General features: G+C 38.7%; 1 protein-coding gene across 2 annotated transcripts; it reads right to left on the bottom strand.

Moving 5' to 3' along the window:
- Positions 1–653: 653 nt before the first annotated feature.
- TEX9 (testis expressed 9) lies at positions 654–23,152 on the bottom strand. 2 transcript variants are annotated; one of them, XM_062627787.1, is made up of 12 exons: positions 23,088–23,152; positions 22,908–22,999; positions 21,950–22,013; positions 20,341–20,411; positions 16,858–16,906; positions 15,772–15,857; positions 14,088–14,266; positions 12,333–12,415; positions 9,888–10,061; positions 5,518–5,652; positions 4,945–5,079; positions 654–1,122 (listed from the first exon to the last, which is right to left on the bottom strand). In XM_062627787.1, exons 1-12 carry the CDS (start codon positions 23,130–23,132, stop codon positions 1,045–1,047), a joined length of 1,191 nt encoding a protein of 396 aa, XP_062483771.1. In that variant the 5' UTR covers positions 23,133–23,152; the 3' UTR covers positions 654–1,044. The 2 variants fall into 2 exon arrangements, with proteins under 2 accessions (XP_062483771.1, XP_062483763.1); XM_062627779.1 differs by lacking the exons at positions 16,858–16,906; positions 22,908–22,999; positions 23,088–23,152 and having other exon boundaries at positions 21,950–22,009.
- Between the last annotated feature and the right edge of the window lie 835 nt (positions 23,153–23,987).

Genomic DNA, 23,987 nt, shown 5'->3' on the forward strand with positions numbered 1-23,987 from the left:
AGTTAGTTGTTTCACTGTTAGGTCCTGTTACTTTGCTGGTAGCATCTACGCAGAGGCATTTTTCCATTTTGAGGTCAGAACCACCGTTTATACCTTTCTTTCAGTGAATAAACCTACTGTTTATCTGGCACGTTCCTGTTCGGTTACTCTGAGGGAGGAATCTGCTAAAATAGCTGAGACTTGGCCAAAGCTCATTCAAGTAGCACCATCTTTTCTTGTTCCTGCGCATTAACGTTCACAGGATATTCTTAGCTCATCTACACTTAATTTTTTATCTAGTTCTTAATTATAATGATGACACAATGAAATCTTTTGCTTGCAGAGCACCTTGAACACTCCTGACTGCATCCCAAAGCAGCAGCTGCTGGCCAGGGAGAGATTTAAGATTTTCACTCAAGTGTCAGCTCTACAGAACAGGACTGCAGCAGGTTCTGCAAACTGGGGAGTGAGGGGCAGTCTCATGGGTGGTTTTGCCAGCCAGGGTGCAAGATGTAACAGCTAGAACAAGTTATGGTCATTTCTATAAAAGAGCTGGTGGTGCTTAAATTAGATGCCAGACCAACCAGCTCTGAGGGGAGATCTGTTACAGAGAACAGACAAGGCCAATTTTCCAACCACGTGTTTTAAAAAGGACATGACATTTTCTTCTCAACTGGATCACTGGGTAATGTATTTCTGTTCCAACAAGGAATTTTCTGAGACTAAACCCTGATTTCTTTGGACAGAGTATTACCTTAGGTAAGGTACAGTTTAAAATGTTAAAACAGAGCAAACTGATAACAAAGTTCACATATTGGAATATTCCTTGTGCAGTCTGTGCTTTTCCACTCATTACAGAATGGAGAGTAGAGGTTTGTATTTCATGTGATAATGCAACACAAGCTCTCAGTCTAACAGGAATTAAACAATTTAAACGTAAGCAAAATCAACAAAATCAATTCACTGGGATATACAGGTAGTAACAATTAACAAGCATTCCTATATGGTGCCAAAATACTGTACCATCCAACTTGTATTTCAAACAGAAGTTGTGTTTTTATGGAATCAATGATTTCCCCACTCAAGAGCTTTCATGAATTCCTCTTCAGTAAAAGAAAGCATTTTAGCAGCTTCAATGTGCATCTTAAAAGGAAAAAAAGGAAAATAAACTTAGGAGCAGAAGGTAAAACATTGTGAGTGACCGATACAAAATCCTGCCTAACAGCTGAAAGGGGGCTCCAATCAGTCATTCCTTTTAGTTTTGTACTATGGTTTGGATGGATGTGCCCCTGCTCCAGCTGAAGCTGCTACTCGTACTTTTCCTGCAGAAATTTATAATGTAGGGATAATGTGATAAATTTTATGCTAAACCTTGCACCTGCAGCTCTAGTAAAACAGGACCAACAGCCCATCCGAGTTCCTTATAGTGCTTTACAAATACCTCTTTTTTAGTGAGGCATTGGAGATTCCTGAAAATCTGCTAGCTCCTGTGACCTCTGAAGAACACATGTAAGAAAACTGGTATATGCTCTTTCAAGCTGATTGATACACAGCTGCACTTTATTACAAATCAAATGCATCGCTAAGATTCAGCATGCTAGTGCTTCTGATTATGCATGACTGAATGTTAACTGAGGATTTTAACAAAATACCACCAATAAAAACTAACCATCAGCATAAAACAAAGAGTAACTGTACTGCACCTTAACAGGAAATGCCTGGAACTGACCACTGGTGGCTGTGTTGCCATGTATCACACCATACATTTGTGGTCCATTATGCACCCCCCCCCACATGTACATGCTTAAAAATCATCCAGTAATCTGATTTTTATTTCTACTACACAGAATACACCACATGAAAAGCAAACTGAAAAGAACAAACAGAACTTTTAAACTCAGAACAAATCTATTTCCTGTTCAAATAATGCAATTGGTTGGAGAAATGTTGCCAAGATCATTGTTGTTTGATGAGAAAACAAGTACTAAACAGGCAGTGTATTTGTACAGAACTGCCAGTCAAAAAGGCACAACAGTCGGGAAGCCCTGAAAGCTCCCTGGGCTCCATTCAGCTGATGTCACAGCAGAGGCCATACATCCACAGCACCACACTGCTGCATCAGCTCTTTACCTGGGAAATTGTCCCAGCTAAATAGTTTTTACTGCAAATTTTAATAAAATGGGTTATGTTTTGAAGAATAGGAAACAATTCATGTCTCCAAACAGTCCGTTATGTTGGGTTTTGGGGTCATTTTTTGACATAACTAGTCTAATATATAGACCTATTGTCAGTTCAAAAGGACAACGAGTCGGGCAGTGTAATATGCTCCAGCTCTGTAAAGCTCAGACTAACTTCTCTTAACTGTTTTTAAAACCAAGACTTCCTATTAAATTCTCAAGACAAGCAGAGAGCGGTCTGCAGAGACCACCTGGAGCACCCGCATCCTACCCCTGCTACTTAACACCTTTTGGGGATTTTTCCCTCTTGCCATTCTTCTTATCCTCACCTTTAGGCTCGCTGTATCTGCCACACAAACACTGCACAAAAGGCCCAAATCAGGTTTTCCTCATTAATTCACCAAAAGGCTTGTGTGAAGCAGATTCGAAGTTCTCTGGGTAGTTACACAGGTAAAGCACATGGGAGCTTCAGCAGCTCCTCCCCTGTGCCTACTGCCAGAAGGTACAGGAAGCAGAGTTAGCACGATTCTCTTTCAGGTTCTTCAGTCATAGCCTGGTCTGGAAGGGCAACTAACAACATCCTTCTGTGAGTAAATGCCAATTTATATAAGAAAAGGTAAGTGGCTTCCTCTACTTTCTGCTGTTCTGATACAGTATGTGTAACTTAAAAAAAATATATGTATTTAATGAAGTTTTGTGGTGTGGTTCTGAGACTACGGTTTTGGTTCATGGTCAAACAAATTCTGCTTTCTGACACCCATTTCACTGAATTCATGTTCCGTAGGATTATGTGCTACCTCATGCATAGAGCAGATTTTGAGGGAGTTCTCAAAATAAACACAAAGAGCTAGAAGGGCTGGCCAAAAACTAAGCACAATTTTTGTTAGATTAAGCCCCAAGATCTCCTCTGCATCCTATTACTGCCAGAAAAGTTCCACCAGAATTGCAAGAACAGCCCCGGTTTCTCTTGTTCCAGTTACCTCCCCTCCCTCATCCTGTGTTAGAGAGGCGTTCCAGCTTCAAGGGTATATTTCCATATTGCAGTTCCCATTCTTAGGACAAGTATGTGTATTTTGTTACATGAAGCTGCTACTTCATACAGAAATATTCTTCCTTGGTGGGGGCTCAACAACTTCCAGAGTGTTTACAAAATGTCTGGTGACCACTGCAGTGCTCAAAGGGTAAATAAAATGTTCAGTTTTCTTATCGCAGAGGCTGGCCCTTCTAAGGTGCTTCTGCTCAACAAGTCACCAGACATTGCTGTATTAACTCTCCAACTACTTTGTTTTTAGAGCGCAGAAAGAAGAGCCATTAACTCCACCCCAAAATGAACCTTACTATATTCAACAGAGTAAGCAATTAGCAGTGAACTACGCTGCGGTGTTCAGATTTTGTGCAGTCAGTTGCAAAGCCTCTATCTCTGCATGTGTCTTGTTCAGCCTCAGAAGGAAAAGCTGACAGAAATGACAGCATACAATCCCAAGTACTGGGTAAGTGAAAGGTGTGATGGAACTAGTAAGGCCTAAGTGCATCAGTAAGTGGAAAACTGATTTAGGCAACATGTATAGTATGCATTCCCCTCAGTTTAATTTTCTTTCATGTAAACTCATAGGTTCTTTCAATTCGTATCATCAAAGTACATTTGACAGGTCTATGCTGAAAATGTATTTTGAGAGATACAAGGTACTTACCCACTCTGTAGTTCCCAGGTTTCTCTTTCCCAGTAAAACACCCCTCCTTTTTGGGACATCAGTATAGCTTTATTGAATGTGACAGTAAAGACCTCTTTAGCTGTATTCTATCTGAAGTATTAATCCACTTTTTGCTGAAACACCTTTTCTATAAAAGCCGAATTACTAATTGTTCAGCATGAATTCTACTGTTCAGCAAGTATTCTACTGCCTATCTTCTTTCTAATTGCAGCTTCAGCTGCTAAAGAAACTAAAAGGCACTCAGCCCTGCCCTCTTACGCTCTGAGGAGAGGCATGGAGTGAGATATGAACGTAGATTCAAACACTTTTCAAAATAAGGCTAGCTGCAAGTCAGGGTGGATGGGACCAGCCATACAGCCACGTAGATGTTACTACATCCTCTGTGATTCAAAGTATGCATGATATTCCAGGAACTACAAAAGGAGGTCAACTCCCCTTGTCCAGTCTAGTAACTTCACACCTGAGATATAAGTACTCTCTACTCTCGCCGCCTTCTTTTTTGTCTGACACACAAGGAGATCTGCACCTGGGCAGAGTTGTACATGTACAGAATGCCTCAGAATGTAAATAAAGTGTTGATAGAGAAGGACACACTTTGAGGACCCAGGAAGAATGTAGGTCTAAAATGTAACGGCTCGCTCCTAAGACGGCACGCTGTTACAGCTGCTGCTATGACAAGTAATATGCTGGGGGGGGGGAAACGGGGATGACTAAAAAGAACATCTCAATCGCTAAAATGGATTCTACTGACACAGCAGCAAAGGGAGCTGCTGGTATTACCTGAACAGTATTTGTTCTGGGACAAACAGATACTCTCAGTCCTAAAATTTGTCAGTAGTAATTTTTCACCATGACAGGATATGCTTCAAGTTAAGAATGGGGTCAATTCAAAAGGAGATCAGCCTCTGCTATAAAGCAAAATGTTAGCAATATGCACTAAAAAAAGTGAGGCTGCTGCTGCCTTGCATTGAAACCTCCCAGTCTTGGGGCTCCAGTTTACAACCCTAACCTTACTTAACAACAGACACATTTAGCTAGAGACTGTTAACTGAAACAGAACGATACCTGGTCCTTACCTTTTGCCTCTTTAAGATATCAATTAACTTTAACTGCTTTTTAAAACCCATCATTAGCTCTTCTTTTTGCTTCTGCAGTTTCTTTTTCTCTGCTTTTAATTCTTCAATTATTTTGAGTTCTTGGTTAGTTGCATCCTATCATGAGAAGGAAAGGAGAATTGCATAATTTGTGGAAGTGGTGCTTTAACCAATGAAACTTGGCATTACATCACAAAATGACAAACAGTAGCCGTACGAGACATTCCTGAAAAGATATGGGATAAATCAAAATATTTCCCCATCAAAACTTAAAAAACCTGAAATCTCAAAGATAAAGCTGTGGTTTGCCTGTGTGCATGTACCAGGTGTGTGTGGGTACTTCTCCCTTCTGAGCACATCTAATTTTCACACAAATGGGGAAAATTAGAAAGGTGGTAACTTCATCCTGGACATTTCTTCCTCCTGCATAGGTTGCAGTAGTAGTGTCTGAGATAACTCATCAAGTCTTTTGGTGACTTGCTCTAAGTTAATTCAAGACTTTTTAGCACTACTGATCAATTACAGATCAAAACATGTTTTCCTAAGCCACTGTACCTTGTTACTTTGCTTCAGTTTACTCAGCTCCACTTTATACTTCTCTGCTTCTTCAAGGGCCCTGTTTAAGCGAACCTCTGTTGCACTCTGACTGCTTGTGGCCTGCTTTTGTACACACTTTAGATTCTCCAATTCCTATTTAAGAAGGAATGAATCAAAACAAACATTATGAATAATGTTATTTTACTGAATCCCATACAGACATCGCATTTACAGCAAGGCTCACCCTTAGAAACTGAAGAGCCTGTGTGCTTCTTTGGCCTGCAGATAGAATCTGTCTCAAAGACAATTAATTATACCATCAAAACATCCCCTTCTCCTTTGAACTCTTGAAAACGGATCTTTATAATCTTTGTTTTAAAGTTCTCTCAGAAGTCTCAGAACCAGTTGTGGAGCTGATCACGTAAGACCACAGGATTGACTGGAAAACCTCTATGCTCAATCAGAAAAAAACCATCAGTATGTGCCCTCTGTGGCACTCTGGAAAGGTGGCTAGTATCCCCAACTGCTCTTTCCTACATGTTTCTTTTACCTCTTTTCCCCAGAGATCACTGCATGCAAAAAAGTTAAAACAGCCTCCTGAAGGTGGCTAAGGGTAGGAACTATTTCATCTAGCAGAAAATAGCTCATCAAGTGATTATGGCAACAATCAGAACAGTTCTCTCTTGTCTCTGATGATAGTATTTCATAGTGCTGTATGTGGGGAAATGAGAAAAAGAGACCAAGCTGAGGAACAGAATAATGAGATTAAAGATCAGGGAATATAGATAAAAGACAAAGTAGAAGAAATAAACAATTCTGGCAGAAAGAGAACATCTTGTCATTTGTGAAAAAGAAACAAGACTTTTTAAAGTCTATCAAATTATTAGTAATGGGCACAAAAAGAGTCTTTTAAGCAAATCAGGATAGAGGGGGGCTTGTTGTTAACCTTTTATCCTCAGACTGCCTTATTTCTGAGTAACTGTTATATTTTCTCCATTTCACACCACCTCTTGTTACTTATGATTTCCAAATTACTTATCCAAGAAATACACCCTAATGGACAAGTGTATGCAGTAAGGACACTTTGGTAAAGTTATGATGGAAACAGATATTTCTAGGAAGCTCACAGTTTTCTCCAAAATGGATGAAGAAAACATGAGAGTACGACGCATCTCACTGACCCTTCAAAATCCTGTTGGTGAATGTGCCTCCTCTAAGAGTGCACAAAACCAGATGTTGCCTCAAGGTTTCTATTTTGTTGCTAACCTGTCCATCTGACTGATTACAAACCACATGGGCAAGAGCCTGGCCAGTAGAGCAGCAGAACCCCCCCTGCAGCACCTGCATCATCAGGGAATGCAAAGCATTTGCTGGAGACTGACCCAAAGAAAACAAGCTGCACAGCCTGCAAACCAATCTGTCTTGTATCAAGATGATGAAGCTGTAAAGAGTCAGCTAAACCTTTTGTGCTATGTACTTTATTCTGCATTAATATGAAAAGCTTTGGTATGCAGCCTTGCAAGCATTTAATGACCAAAACCACAGTCTCCATGTAATGCAAATTACGTATCAGCTAATCATATCATTTAGTGAAAGAATTCTAATCATTCTTTTAGGGCCTTTTGACATTTACTGTCATACATAATACCTTATCAAGGATTTTTTTTTTTTTTTCACAAGTCATCTAGTGAGGATGGTTTTAATCTTAAAAATGCATGCAATAAGTATTTACCTTTGTAAGTAGGCAAGGTTTTTGCCAATTTTTCAATACTTGAAGTAAAAGCTGGATTAATTTTCTCATATAATGTTTCTCTAAGGGGGGGGGGAAGCACATTACTCTGTTTTAAAACAGCATCCCACTTCCATCCCTGGATTGTCTCCCCTGTTCTGTCATGGCTGAGGCACTTAAATATCAGTAGGGATTGTGATACCAGAGAGCTCGTCCACAAGTAACCTGCCCAGCAGGCTTGCTTTTCTCCCAGTAGCAAGCATATACAGCACTTCTATCTTTAGAAAGCTCAGCAACACCTGTCCACCCCCAAAAACATTTGAGAGATGATGTTTGCTTAACATCAAGCCCTCCTTCAAGGCAAATTATAAAACCCTTGCATGAAGCCTTAAAAGGAGTAAGAGAACAACCTTAGTGTTTCCCTGATCTTCATCTAACACCATAGCAGATTGAACTAACGAGAGAGAACACGGAGGAAAGAATGTTCTTGCAGACAGGCAGTAAAAAAAGACAGAAAAGGTGATGTCATTTATTAGATCAATGAGATGGGGAAAAAGAAGATGCAGGAAAGAAGAGGGTGGAAGATTTGTGCAGCATCAGCACTCAGCTGCTGCCCGAGGTGGGTGTTCCAGCAGAAATATTCAAGAGTCCAATCACCAGAAGAATGAGGATTAAAAATAAACTCATTACCATGTTTTAGGTAAATTGTGAAAACTAGGTGAGAATCTGTGCCGAGGCACATGAAAGAAAAAGTAGCTGGGGGATTAATGAAATTGCAGAAATTGTGGGAAATCTGAGGAAGCATGGGAAAGCACATATCACAGTCGGAGTCTTCTATCATTTATGTTGCAGCAGAAATCACAACAAAAGCAATAAAAGCCCCAAAATCAGAGGTTATATTTGTGCTATCTCAACTACGCTTTCTCCATACTGAAAGTGTGAGTTTTGAGTCTACAGGCACAGCAGTACAAATTCAGGCCCATGTTCACAGGAAATCGTTACATGTATGTCTAGAATGAATCTATAGCTACATTAATTATATGGTGTTGAATAATACTTCATAACTAAAGAATAAACCAGTTTTCAGATTGCCACATCCATAGGAGATTTAAGCAGTTTCTGCAAAATTATTTTTAAATGCATGGGTTTGGTAGATATTTTTTTGTATCAGAAAAAAAAGTAAAATAATTTCTGAATTAGCAGAGAACCATTCATTACACACACTTGCCTTTTTATGCCTTATTAGCATTTTAAGCAAGTACCACTATTTGTCATGATTGTGTCTGATCAGTAACCTTGAGAAAGTCTAGAAAACAGAATCTATTAGGAACAACTGAAGCAACTGAGGATGGTAAATGCAGAGCAAAGTGACCGTAGCTTGGATATAGCAGCTGTACAGCAGAAGTGAATAAACTTTTTGCCACAACAGGCATCTAAATACTGGGATAAACTTTCTAACTGTGGCTGTGTGTAAGAACCAACACAGACTGCCTATGGAAATTATGGAAATTACCATCACAGAAGGCTTTAAGTATAGGCTAAACTTATTTCTAGGAGGGTTTGGATATCATCTGTCCTGTCTTGGTTTAAGAGAATGGCCTAAATGATTTTGTAAATCTTTTAGTCCTATTTACGGTGAATTGATGAACAGTATGAGTACTTCTGTTGAATATTTTTTTTGCTGACAGAATCAACCATCAGGGTATGTATTTGAGGGAACTTAAAACCTCCAAGAATCTGCACAAAAGAACACACAAACTGTAAACATTTTAGTTTAAAAACGCTAGAACTATAAAACTTAGATTGTAAGTTACAATGCTAGAACTACAAAGCTTAAGATGAAAGCATGCCTATACAAATGTGTAATATGATTTAATGGACGTATAACGAGACTGTGTCAGGCTGAGTTGTGTTCTGTTTTCCCCAGTTTTTTAAGAGAAACGTTCTCCTGGTTATACTACATGTGCAACACAATACTATATGTATCACATGATTTTGAAGTCAACCTCTCCCACTCTGAGTAATTAAACCACGTGCTGCTCTTAGATGAAGTTCCAAACAAGCAAAGCTGTTTATGCAGCCATCTGCTACAACTAGGCACCTATACAATTTTGCATATGTGGCCTACAGCAGGAGACAGGTTAATTTTGATTATTTCATTTTCAAGACCAAAGACACATCCTTTCCTCTACCTGCAGAAGACACTAATGTAAGCCACAGGTGAGTTTTTGGTTTGTTTTTTTAAAGTTCACGAGGTTCTACAGTTGACAATAAAACTCTTATTACCAGAAGTCATTTTTGACCATTATAATTAAAACCAGTAAAATAAAATTTCCCTGTATTTTTCAAGATTCCTCTGTGAATTTGACAGTGGTTTCTGAAACAGTTGTTTTGTGTCTTGCGGGTCTTTTACACAAGAACTTAATTATTTTAAAATACAGAACTATATAATGGTGGAAGCAGAAGAAAAAGAAATTTGTAAAATACATTATTTCCTCCTTTCAAAAAGTGATTAGACCATTTAAATTACAATTTCTAAAACTACTATCAGAGACTGAAACACTAATGGGATCAGTGGAAACGCATCTATCAAGCTAGGGGAATGTGATGCAGTACTTTTCCCCTTTTGTGAGATAAATGAGACTAACATCTGCAATACCTTTTCTAGCGCAGCGACTTCTTGTTGTAACCCTTGACTTTTTCTGCTTGCTTCTTGTGACAATGCTTTGTACTTCTCGCTCTGAGAACATTGCACGCTGATGGTTCGTTGCAGTCGGGCAATTTCTCCTTCAGTTTCTTTAAGCCGAGACTTTAAATTCCGATTTTCGTCATCCTGTTTGACAGTAATCAACAGAAAGAAACCCCAACTCGATTACTGCAAGGAAGCAGCAGGATAATGCAATAGTAATATTTTGTAAATAAAATATTTATTTTATTGATATATTTATATATATATTTATAATATATGTAAATATATCCGTATTGTATATATGGAGATCACTAGTTTAAAAATTGTTATTTTTAAACTTTCAGATCCTTCATAATGGACTTCACAGTTTCAAAGAGAGGAAGGAATGACGAGAAACTAAGAAAACAAAACATGGATTTACCAGGACAACAACTCAAAAGATAGGAACGCTTTCCTCATTTAATTTTCTGCAGGCTTTTACTTGGATGTAAAACATTTGATTTCTCCTAGTTCAAAGGTTTTGAGAACTATGAAAATGTTACAGAATAGTGTGAATAACAGAGGCATGCAGATAGTTTGTGACACTTTTGTGATAATAGCTAAATGCACTCATTAGGAAAAATTCTTGGAAAAAGAACAGAATATAACTACTGATAAATCAATCCATTATGTTTTAGGATATTATCTGGTTTTCACTTAAAAGCAAGCTAATGATCAAGGATGCATCAAGTATTCAAATTCAAGATTCTCTTAACATCAAGTAAATCCTGTATTAGATTCATGACCTTACTGGCAATTACATCCCACATTAGGCATTATAATTTCAATGCATTTTTCTTTTCTAACCTTTTAAACATGGTAAGTGAATATTAATGTTATTTCAGAGATACATTATGCCCTTCCAACCCTTAGGATTCTGTGATTCATTTCTTTAAGAAAAATAAATCAAGGCACACACAGAAATGGAATTTCCATGAAAACAGATCTTCCTCTCCTGTTCTCCCAGCAACTAGGAATACATGCTTCTCACCTGGGAAATACATGTGCTTTACTCTAATTTTCATGTGCCCACATGCACCTCAGAAGTTCCTAGTTCTTTAGACTTAAAACAGATTTACTGCTTCCTTGGAACAACTGGACTGTGAATTGGAACAAAACCAGAATCTACCTCAAGGCTTTGTGTATCTGAAATTTTTTGTGATCTTCTGAATGTAATTAAGATATATTCAGACCAGAGAAACTAGAGCCCAGGACAATATGTTTAGATACAGAGTGCTATGGGACCAGGACAAGAATAAGTACCGGGCCACCTTCTGTCACCTGCTATAGTAACAGAATTCTGTGGTATTTTTGGCATGAAATTCTGAAGTTTAATAGCTACTGACAAAATTAATTTGATTTGAAAATGAAAATGCTTTTAAAATCTAATAATGACATTCTCCTGATCACAGCATGAAAGTACTGAGATACAGAAGTACCTTCATCAATACAAGTGAAATAAAGGATAAAGTACAGATATAAAATATCAAAAAGTAAATCCTTCCAAAGATTTTCTCCAGGTACTTATTTCACAAAACTTATTTAATATCATCCTTCTCCTTAACTCTAAACTAAAAGTTTGAGAGAAAAAATACAGGTGGGCCTGAGGAATAGGTGCAGAAAAGCATTCTGAAGTTGAGAGACTACAGCTAAGAATGATCTAATAGTGGAAAATGGAAAGTTAGTTCAAAAATCTTCCTCGATTACAAATACATGAAAAAAGAGGTGATCCCTCTGGCAGGCAGACACAAACTATTTAAGGTTTTACAGTTCAAGAAATGTTTAAGCATACCTAAAAACATATTGCTAGACAGTGCAGATCATAAAACTCACTTGTAGTACACTCTAACACTAAAATATCAGTGTAGCTTAACAATGCCTTAACTTCAGCCTTATCTGCCCAAATATGTAATTCCAAATACAATCCTCTGCATCAAGTACAATCTGAAGAATGGAGAAAGCCAAATTTCTGTTTTGATTACAGTATTCCACTTTGAACTGGATCACAGATCAGCTCCAGGCACCACTCCTCTCTGTGTACCAAAATCCATATTTGACTGCTAGTTTATCCTCCTCCTTTTTCTGAGGCTCTGCTAATGCTCTCCATCCCAGCAGTGATGGCTAAGGCACTCTGCAACACCAGTGTTCCTACAGCTGGGGCATATCTTCGGTCCCAGCGGCTCTCTCCTGCCTGCAAGCTTTTAGCCCAAGATCATACAGACAGAGAAACTACTATCCTTGATTCTAAATTCTTAGGAAATCTAAAAAAAAAACAACCTTATCTCTTAAAAAGGAAAGGCCGAGGGAATTCCATTGTGATTATTTGTTGAAGGGGAACTTACTCCATTTCTACAGACAAGAAAACTCAGCTCTCACCTTTTTCCTGCATTCACGTACTACACTAGCCAGCTCTTCTTGCGTAACACGTAACTTTGCCTTGAGAAATCTTACTTGAGCTTCTGTGAACATAAAAAGTTACATTTAATATCCACAAGTACTCATTATTCAATGCAGTAAAGAAGCAAGACTGATACAAGAACTCACTTTCATCATCTTGTTCCTAAAAACACACAACACTGTTTTTAATTATTAACAGAAAGAGGAAAATAACTCAGATTCCTAAATAAATATTTCAGGTTTCTCACTCTTAGGCAAAGCTTTGCATAGATTTTTCTTGTAATGACTGAACTCGGTATCTTTAAAATATAAAAGACTCATAATTCAAAATTGAAACTTTTGGCATACTATGCTATACATTACAGCATTCCTTGAGATTGACGTCACAAGAGGTAAAGAAAATTAAACAACTAGTTTTCTAATGGGTTGCTTTCAATCACCTGATGAGGCTGATGAGGGGAAGGGTATCACTTAATAGGATGGTCTTAGTTCATAAAGTAACCAGCAGTTTAGAGAATGGTAGGCAGGAAAGGGGTATCTGAGAGATTTTAATGTTCTGATTGAATAGTTGTCTTGAATTCCTAAGGTAATCTGAAGATTAACATGAAGTGTGACAACACAGTCGGTATTTTGTTCATATGTGTGTGGCTATATTAGATAAAAATAGAGCTTCATGTTCAGCCTTCTATGTATCTGTGTGCTTCTAACTGCTTCTTACCGCAGAGTTGAGTTATAATCCACAAAAACAGGCCCTGAGGAAAATGATGTGTAAATCCTGTGTTGGCAGAAAAACAGCTGGACTGTGACAACCTCTGATCATGAAATAAAGATATGGAACCTAAGTCCAAGATGAGCACTGAAAGAAGCTGAAGGAAAGGACAATGCTGTCAAACCTTATCAGCCATTGGCCTAAAAACTATCACAGGCACATAAGCCCAAGGAATCACTTTACTGAAAGATTCCAACTAAGGGATCAGCCTGCTCTGTTACAAGGGCCTATTTAGTTTTCTACCTTTACTTCAAACTGTTGGATTAAAAGAGGAGGTCTGGGGCATTTTGTACTACTGCAGTGAATCTCTGACTTCATGCTTACTTTAGCATTGTAAGAAACTGTATAAACTCACTTTTATTACATCTGAGCCAAAAAGGCAGATGTGCATCCTTCCTTTAGCTTCACTGGAAATACTGCAATCCCCTTTCCTATTCTATTTCTAGGACAAACATAAACACACCATGTGGAGTGGGAAAGTAGCTGGAGGATTCTCATTCAAGCACTGTAGCTGAACCGTTACTTCATTTAAGCCACTTACTAAGATCCACAGCACTGATCTGAGGAAAGGCTTTTTCCTCTAAGGGCAGAATCTGTAAAGAATAGGAATTAATCTATTTGGAAATAGAAGCTTAGCATCACATATTTCTATTCCCGCAGTGAAATGAATCAAATGTCAGGCACAAATTTGACATATTAACCACCCAAATATCTTCCTACAAAGGTAAAAATCCAGATAAAAATTCACTTTTCCACATGATTATTCGTATGTGATCTGATCTTTCTCTAGGATTACATAAAGAAAAACCTTCCTGTTCTTTTGCCTTTAACTAAAGATCATTAGAACTTTCCCTGCAATTCCTACAGAAACTCTTCCTTTTTTTTTTTTTTTTCCCTGCAGGAGAACCCATTTCTAACAGTGAAGAAGGAAGAATGAAACTATTTAACCACAGGAGGAAACCTACCTGCTCCAATTTCATTTCCAGCACTTGGAATAGCATCATCATCTACACAATCTGGTAAGACTCCTTTCTCTAGTTTTTCCTCTATTTTGCTTATTGTTTTTGCTAAAGAAAAATCTGTGCAATCCCCCAGTGCTGCAGCAGCATCAACACTTCGTACTTCCAGGTTTCTTGTTTTTGAACTAAAAAAAAAAAAAACAGACCTTGGATTTTAAATGTATAATAATAATTTTAACATCTACAAAAAATATAGTGTATTTGCTATTTTTAAGAATATGCAAAGTTACCTAATGCAACTTCATTGCTTGCATTCATATGAAAGACACATTGATGGCAATTTCTCACTTTCTTTATAAGATTCCTTTACTGTATTCCACATAAACAATTACAGTGTTTTACACATTATTATGCAGAGGGCAGAAAAGGCAGTACCATTTTCTACTGAGAAGATTCTGGCATGATCTTCTCATCCAACAACATCTATAACTAAATCAGAGTAAAAGTAAGAAACAGGAATGTTGACTTGCCTTTAGCTACTGTCCTTTGCCTTAAATTCTGCTACTTCTCCCTACTGCCTATGTTAACTTCGAAGACTTTGTCCATTCTAGCTATACTCCTACCTTACCACAACTTCTGTATCATTATGCCTGGCCTAGGAAACTTCATTGACCCTGGAAGCAGCATACCAAAGTTTTCATAAAATCAAAACACACGGTGTGTGACACAACTGCTACACAGGGTATCTCCTCGTCTTTCTTTTAGAAAAAGATAAAGTAGTTCCTACAGGATCTGAAGCTTCTAAATTCTTATTCCAGTATATCCTTATCCCAGTGCAGCTGCCAGTCTCCTAGCTGCTAACTTTCTCCCACAACTTTGGGTTCACCCTGCATCTGCACAAGTCCATCTCTAAATCTCTTGAAGTGGTGCTAGTGTGACAGTCTCCCCTGAACTGTCCAAGAGAGGTCCAGAGGGTCCACAAGTGACTTACAGGTCCTGAAAGACAACCTCATCCTGTGTTAATTACATGTTCTGTCTCTTTGCAGCCAATTTTCATCCTGTTTTGGCATTTGTCCATATTTTGTGGCAATTTTAATTTGCTCCCAGGATTTTATGCATTTCTCTACTTTCTTCTTTTGTCCAGATCTCCATTTCTTGCTTTTACAACCTTGAATTTGCTTTTGACAGAGCTGAAGCTTTTCAGCTTTGAACTCCTGAAAGCTGTAGCACTATTACTGACTTTGTCCTGTCCTGTGAGCCCAAGACTCACCAAAATAAAGGAGACACTCAAGAGCCTTATTTCCTGTCACAAGTCTGATCACAAATCACCCTGCACCAGCTAAGTGTGCTCTCTCAGGTTGACTCAGATTATGTAATTCCCATATGTATGCTCCTTAGGCATCCTTTCACTTGAAGAGTTAAGAGTTTAACTGTCAGCCTTGAGAATGCTTGAGCAGAAAGCAACAGTTGTAGTATTAATCACACATGTTCCCTAATAGTTTTTGGTATGCTCTCTGCAAGCAAACAGAGGTAGCTACATGGTGGAGCTGACTGAGCAGGACCAAAAGTTTGCTACACTTATTTACACAGTATATATAAATATAAAACCATACATGAATGAAAATAACCTGATAGACAAAAATAGCAACTAAAATATTTTATTACAAACAAAAAGAGGTGTATAATATACCTTGAAGTTGTTCTTTTCCCCTTACTTCCAGAGTATGGTCTGTTCTGAGCCATCGGCATGGAAGCACATTTCTTCTTGTTTGCTGGCTACAATTTGTTTCAGAAAGTAGTGATTTTTTTTAATTAGTTAGGAATTCCTTTTTTTCCTAGTGTCTTGTGGGTTATTTTTGTTTGTTTTCTTCATCTATTTAGACTCAAGGATACTTTTCAAACTTTCAGAAGCACAATTTTTCAGTTTTATTTGCACTCATCTTCATCTTGCTACTTTTATGACCATATGCCCAAATTATAATACATCCAATGGGCATTTGTTTGTGGGAGGTTTTGCACACATACTCATAATAAATTCAGGCATAAGCAAGGCCAATATCTTGGCCATCAAGATATTAACTACTGAACTGACACAAGAGTGCATTTCTTTCAGGACTTCATTCTTTCGTGCCTTCAAAGCCATGCATTTTTTATTTTCATCTTACAAATTCCCTGTAGAAGGCAGACCTAACAATATTTTTGTTACTTTCACCCAAACATTCTTCCAAAATTAAGGGGGTTTTATTGTATTCTCATAAATGAGGACAATATTTTGGAAGTTTTAGCTCACATCCTAAAAGATTCAATATAATTGTAATTAGAGACCATTGAGTTTGCTGCTATTCTCAGTCTCCTTTTTTCCATTCTGTTTCCCTTCCTGTACTCAGTTATTTTGACTACTTGTTTATTATTACACCTAAAAGACAGTAGCACTCCCTTTAGTATTATACTGGTGGGGGAGGAAAGAGGAGAGAGGAAAAAATGTATTATGTTCTAATACTTAGCACTTAATTCGATGTTCCAAACACTGAATAATTCTGTGAATGCTTTACAGAAGAGGAAACTCAGAACACAAAAATGAAATGTAAGTCCACTTAACCACCAGTGGCACTGAGAAAGCCTGGTAACACAGTTCCTGTAGCACTGTTTTGAGCATCATTTCCTTCTGGCTTCCTACCCATGTAAGTCCCCAGTGCAGAACAGCCTCAAAACCAAAAGTAATATGTGGAAATCATACTAGAAGACAAATTAACCAGGATAGTTTTAACTCTGATACCTTAGTGTGTGAATGTGTAAGAGAAGCAACTTGAGGAGAGAGTGGGTCTCTGCAGAAAAAGATTAAAATAATTAAAAATTAACTGAACATGTATAACAAAATAAACATTTTAGAATAAAAATTGACACTCTCCTGCCAGAATTAGGAGAATAACATTTTATATGTCTAGAATAAATATAGCTAAGGTACTTCAACCATAAATTCAGTCTCATTCTCTGCCCTTCCATTCTACCTTATTTGCTATCTAAATCACCTGGTGAGTCTAGAATACCTAATACAGCAGTTTGCTTAGGTACCACAATCTGAATCTCTTACAATTCAGGTGACTGCTGCTTATCTGCTTATTTGGCTGAAAACCATGCTGCTTAGTAACTGAACCTCAGGTTAACTGATTATTTTTTAAATCTGCTGGAAAAAAAGCAGAAAGTTTTAGCATGCTGTGTACTATCCAAGTCCAGTTTCTTGTCATATATGTCGCTTTTTTGTTTTCAGAATGAATTATAGGCATCTGTGCTATTGCATTGAAAGGCTACCTTTTTACTACCCTTTGTAATTTTTTACTTCAATTAAAATGCTGGCTTATAAAAGATTTTTAAATATATATTTATATATTTAAATATATATATTTAAATATATAAAATTTAAATTTAAGCACATCAAGTCACCTCAATTTTTTTCCCCAGCTGATTTGAGCAAATGCTTAGATATTGCCTTTAAAAATTTCACAGACATCCATTCATCAACAAGAATTATCTGCATAAAGACCCATATTTTATTAAAAAAACCAAACAAACAAACAAAACCAACCCCCAAAAATCCTAACAAAACCCCCAACCAACCAGCAACAAGAAGGACAAAAACACAACTGGAGAAATCATCTGTGTGTGGCTGGCAACAGACTTCAAGAATAGGATGATTAGTTTTCATCTATTTACCCTATTTTCCTCATGCCTCCTTCCTATTGGCTAACACTAGAAGCATGCAGAAGGTGAGGATTTGCTGCCATAGAAATAGCAGTTTTATGTTATTCTGAAAAATATAAAATACAATGCTCTCTGTACTCAAGAAAACAATAATGTTCTTTCCATCAATAGACTAATCTGTTCCTACTATAGCTGTTGTCTCAGGGCCTTCTTTAAAAAACAGAAACAAAATAAACCCTCATTGTTCACTAAATTCCTCAAACTTGTTTAACCTTAACAATTTATTTCCACTTCCCCACACATGACAACCCATTTTTAAAACCTCATAATATAGTTCTATAGTTGTGTCATAAGTGAAATCCATGTGTAAATCCTGAAAAGGTATATAAATAAGTAGCTAGAGTATTGTGGCAATACTGAAACAGAAGCTAATGTTTAACAATTCCATCTCTGCATGTAAACAGGAGATGCATGTGCATCAGCAAACCCTTTGTGTTTGCTAATCCTATTCAAAGCCTATAGCATGCTTGTCCATGCGCACAGTTCCCATCGCCATGAGCCTGGCAGTGCTCTGAGGAGTGAAAGTGTAAACAAAAGCTGATGTCAGTGTGGTGTCACTGGAGCTGCTTTGTCTCTATATAATTCAAGTTTCTCTGAAAAAAATGATGCAATAAAATCTCCAGAACCACTTCTTTTAAAATATACACTGATTTTGAGTGACTTATATTTGTTGCCCTTTTTTCACTTTGCTTAATGATTATTTTTTTCTCTAAACCTGTCTTTTTTTCCCCCTTGTACTACATCTTTCTTTGCTTCAGTTTCTCCCCTTCTTTTCAGTTGCTTTAATGTTTATTCTCTGTAATGAAATCAATGGAAATTTTAAATGGATGTTTCAAAAATCTCTGAAATGTTTCCTTTAGATTTATGGTCTATCTGCTTGCACAATTTTGGAAAAAATAAATGGCCTAAATTAAATATTAAATACTTGGAACTAATCTAATTGAATGGCCTCAATGTTCACTCATGGATAATCAGTGTGCCTAATTCCTAGCACACATTTCTATTTTTTTCACTACAGTATAGGATTTAAATTCTTCTGTCACATAAATATCTGCCAGCACACAGATTGTGGTTGTTTTAAGGTGTTTTAGTTTATGAAGGTAAGTGGTAGATTAGCAGCTTCGCTGACATGCAAATTGCCAATATTTGTTTTTAAATCTTCCAGCACTCCCATTTATTTCAAATGCATACCTTCAAAGCTATTAACCCCCTTTGTGGGGCTGAACCCTCCAATCACATTACCTCATAAACCAGCCCTATAACTTAACTCCAGTTGGAAGTTCTTAAAAATCTTCTGCTGTTCAAAATCCATCTAACAGAACATAAAAGTAAAGCAAGCCAGAATTTGTTTGCAAAGCATGATGATACTGATAACACATGGAGTTTTAGGTGGGTTTTTTTTCCCGTCTATAACTGACAAATTTAGCTTTTAAATAGCTCAGGAATAATTTTAACTACAGCAGCAAACTTCTGATGGTACAGCCAAGCTTCTATCACAGACTTGCTTTCTACCACAGTCACACTTTTTGTCTACTGAAAAACCCTTTCATGTCCATAGACAAACGCTCACTTTTTGGTTTCACTTTTGTTCTGCACAGAAGTAATTATTTCATCATCTCTAGCAGACTTTCATATATACTATTTTATGTTTCCCAACTGCTTTACTTTTGAAACACTGTGTAGTCTTGCCCAGTACCTCTGTTATCTAGATTAGTAGCATCAGAAATTTAGGAACCTACCAGATCAGATCCTTGATAAACTGTGTAGTAGTCTATCTTAAATTCACCCACTCCCCGTGCTGTCAATATACAAACTCTTGAACAACTAAGCAAATAATAATGCCCCTGACCAGCTAAGTAAATACACCTATGCATCCACTCCAGCACTAACGGGTTTTAACTTAACAGGCCACAACACACAGTCGTATTTATGCTCATACAGGCCAAAGCTGTCGGACTACTGAGGTGTAATGATATCCAAGTTCCAGAGGGTGGCAGCTGAATTGCGGTCTGTCCTGGGTTTCTCTCTGTGTTGGGGTGGGGGTGGGAGTGTTTTTTTTTGTTTGTTTGTATGTTTTCATCAAACACTTTCTATCCCAGGAATATTTAGGCCAAGTTTAATATGAACCAGTATCTATTTATTTGCTTTGTCAGATGAACTGGTTAAAAACCACCTACTGCTGTCTTGTGTTTCGTACTGCAAATAAACCTGTTGCCTTACCTTGCTTTTTTACAGCTATCAGTACTACTTAACATCCTAGGTAGAACATGCCATGAAAATGAAGACTTTTTTGAAATAACAAGGAATAACATTTACTTAGCATCAATTGTTTCAATAGGAAAAAATTAGACTCCACCAATCCAGTATGCTGCAAAGATAGATTCAACAGGAGCATGACCAAGGGTGCAAGGCAGAGTGTGCAGGATCACTGTAAACATTCCCCATGAATTATATGCAGCAGTTTTAAAGCACATACTTCTGTTAGCTGTTAAGCACATACCTCTGTTTGTCTTCTTCAGATGACTCAGTCTGTACTGACACTGGTCTAGACAGTATCTCCTGTTGGCCTTTCTTTATTTAAAAAAGAAAAAAATGTCAATTTGGGGGGAATATAAACCATTTTAAAGATTAATTACATATTTGAAAATCACAGATCACAACAACAGTCCACTACAGAAAAGAGTGGAAACTATAGCCTAGTGTGTAAAAGAACTTCTCAAACACAGGAAAAGATGTGGAAAACTTAAAACGCCATTCCTGTACCCCATCAGGTATTCCACCTCTGCAATATGCAATTGCCTTTTGCTTGTAAAACTTTGCTCAACATCATCTGAGATGCTGCTACCCTCCTTCCTTTTCCTCTGAAATACAGGAAGTAGCAAATGCACAGCAGGTAGAACAATTTTTCAATCTTACATATTGTATAAGCCTTAGAAATAAATCTTTATTCTTGCAACATGACTATAATTGGACACTGATATTGCTGTATGTACTTTAGAGAACAATTCAGTCTGAATGCTCAGATAGCTTCTATGCTGCTAAGTTACAATCACAATGCATAATCCAGAACAAAATGCAGTTGTCCTGTTTTGTTTTTTGGGGAGGGTGTTTAGTTTGGGGCATTTTTGCTTCATTTTTAACTTAAGAGTATTTTTCTCTTGTTGTTAAATGTATATCTGTGCAATCTGGCAGTGCCATGTGGTATATTAAGTGTCCTAAGAATATATGGTCTTCTGCTGTATTTGGAGAAGGAAAAACAAACAAACAAAAAAGTGGGTTTGTTGTTGCTGTTTTTTAAAGGAAAGAGACTGGATGCTATTTTAGCCACTTCATCTGCTTCTGTTCCAATGTCAAGCAGTTAGCCTCAGCTTGTCACAGCTCAAGAGAAGACTATGTTTTCACAGGACATAAAAATGAAGTTTCAGCAGTAGGAAAAGTGCATACAAGTACAGCTTTCCTGAAGACGTTTTAAGCTTTATTTATTTGAGTCATTTAAAATGACTTTCTCCAAACTGTTTTGGGCATAAACCATACCTCCCCCATTCCCTTGTTTTAATTTGTCCAGATTTCCTATAAAACCCTGACTCTATGTGGTATACAGCCACACCAGTGTTAAAAGATAATACAGACAAAGACGGGATTTTTTTCTGTTTTAAGAAAGTTTTCTTCTTACTAACCATTTATTTTTCTATTTATGCTGCTTGTTCTTTGTATTTCTTTCAGCTTGACCAATGTAGATACTATTTCACTGGAGTGTTATTGCAACAGTATCTGGTTTTCAAATACCTGGGGGTTTTGTTTGTTGGTTTGTTTGTTTGTACTTACGACATAAAACCAGATACTTTTCCTAAACAGCTAAATTTTTTTACGTGGCTTTATGTATATATCTGCACAAATGCTGTATGCATCTGTCTGGAGACTGATCTACCTGATGGAACTACATAAAAATCGGTTTTGGATGTGTTCTTAGTAGAAGTTTATAATCTTGGAGGCAAAAAAACCACCCAAACACTTCTAGTTGTCACGGTCTAAATAATTTCTTTTGAAACTGGACCGTGTGTACAGTGAATCAAGGCTGAATCATGTAACAGTCTGCATAGTCTACCCACCATTACTTCTTCAGCCTGACGCACCAGTTTTTCTGTTTTTGCTTCTAATTCTGCATTCAGCCGCCTGAAAGAGTAAGAAAGTTTGTCACTGAGGCTTCGAAAGGTTTAAAAGAAATAAATGTAAGCCTGAGGGTACCACTGTATGAACTAAGTGAAATTTTACGAACTCCTACAAAGAAACACCAACATATACTTGAGGGTATTAACGAAGTTATGTTTCAACGATTTCTGTGTTTCTGTCAAATCAATAGTCGTAAATCACCTATACCCATTAAATAGTAAGGTTTAGACTATAATTCTGAGAAGAGTTTTGGCCACGTCACTGCTTAATACACATTTTACGGCTTCATTTCTTCCATGTTTTCTGTTTTTAACAGTCTTTAAGTATCCTCAGCAGCAGAGGTTGGGACAGCAATCATGTACAACTGCATTTCTTGATCACATAATTAAGATGTGTCACTATACATATGTATAGGTTAAAGTAAGCTTGTGTTCTTGCATGCTTCACAGCCTTTCACGTAGTGGGAGTCACTGAGGTTGAGGCACGGCTCCTTGTGCATCCTGAGAACAGGTAACAGTGAGTGCTTTTAGATCACTTTCACTGCATTTGTCACATGCTTTAGAGCATTTAAGCGTTTTTTGAACAGACTTAAGCAATTATACGCTCGTAATTTAAAAAGAATGTCTGTGTTTTAAATGGAGGAGTCTGGTGTCCAGCGCTGTGGGATCGAAGCAAGGCCTAGCACAGTGCACACCCTACGGCGCCTGTGTGAGGCGGCGGCAGCAGGGATGCGGCACGGCGGAGGGCACAGTTAAACACTGTCGTGGTACTCCCCGCTTCGGCGAAGCTAACTGAGGGGTTGGGGTACACCGGGTTAACTGTAAACCCCGCTAGGCCAGGGTGCGGGACGCGGCTGAGGTGACAGGGCCCGGCCGCCGCCCCCGGCCTCCTCCTTACTTGTACTCCTGCTCCCTAGGCAGCAGGTCGCCGCTCAGCACGCCGGTCTCCGTGGCGGCGGGCGGCATGGGGCCGCCGGGCGGTCTCCGCACCTGCAGCGAGGACGCGTTAATGTGCGGAGCGGCCACGGCGCGGCCACGCTTCCCAGCTCGTCTGCCGGTGCCCGCCCCACCGCCTTACCCCGGGCAGGCCCCCGCCCCGCCGGACCCCTCCGCCCGCCGCCATTTTGTTAGCGCGGATGCTGCCATGTGGCGTCTCCTTCGCCAGGGCAACCGGGAGCGGCGGCGGGGGGTGGCTCCCTCGGTCCCTCCTCCGGCCCTGCTCCTGGCCAGGCCTCCTCCGGCGATGTTGGGTTCGGGGCAGGGACGGGGCAGGCACGTTTCATCCCTTGCTGGCAGGCGGTGGGAAGCTGAAACGCTGCGCACCCCCCTTCCTCGCATTGCTTGGTGCCAGGGTGACCCCACGGCAGGAGCCCTGTGACAGCCATTGCAGGCCGGGGCACGGGCCCCTGAGTAGAGCCCCGGGGTCAGCTGGCTCCTGGCATGGCGCTGGGCTGCCGTGGGTTCAGGTGAGGGGAAGTGGTGAGGTCTGAGGGGGCATTACACTTGCTGTTGTAATAAACATGTATTACAACTCTTCAGTTAGAGCCTTTTGGCCTGGCTACATATTGTCCCACCAGCATCCCTTCAGTGCATGAAACTTTTGCGTTTGCAGCATTATGACAACGGTTCTGCCCTATTTGCTACTCGTTAATCCTGTGGTCTCTCTCTGTTTCCTATTGCCAGTTTGATTGTTGTCTGTTTTTCGCCTTTTCCTCTGGCATGCTTTTGAATGGCTCCATTATTTTTGTCTCTCACCCCTGCACTGTTTGAATTTGCTGTGTTTCTCCTTCATCTGTCACTTTCCCGCTCACCTCATTCACTCCAGTTTCCATTCCCAAGTTTCTAACAGGTGCTGCCCCTCCATGCAACAGCAGCCCTGCCATCCCGTGCCTGTATAGGTACCTAGGTATCTAGATAGCAAGAATAGTACGGTTCTATACCCTGAGTTCCACGAACTGTGTATGATTTTAATGAAGAG

This window comes from Pezoporus occidentalis, unplaced genomic scaffold (assembly GCF_034315485.1).
Source record: "Pezoporus occidentalis ecotype Australia unplaced genomic scaffold, CSIRO_AGI_Poc_V1 ctg11, whole genome shotgun sequence".
NCBI lineage: Eukaryota > Metazoa > Chordata > Aves > Psittaciformes > Psittacidae > Pezoporus > Pezoporus occidentalis.

Excerpts from the sequence above, each read along its gene's own strand:
- TEX9 (XM_062627787.1), bottom strand. The coding sequence starts at position 23,132 with ATGGCGGCGGGCGGAGGGGTCCGGCGGGGCGGGGGCCTGCCCGGG. Across the intron at positions 22,014-22,907 it reads CCTAGGGAGCAGGAGTACAA|GCGGCTGAATGCAGAATTAG; the intron begins GTAAGGAGGAGG and ends TTACTCTTTCAG. Across the intron at positions 20,412-21,949 it reads GTCAGGCTGAAGAAGTAATG|AAAGGCCAACAGGAGATACT; the intron begins GTGGGTAGACTA and ends TTTTAAATAAAG.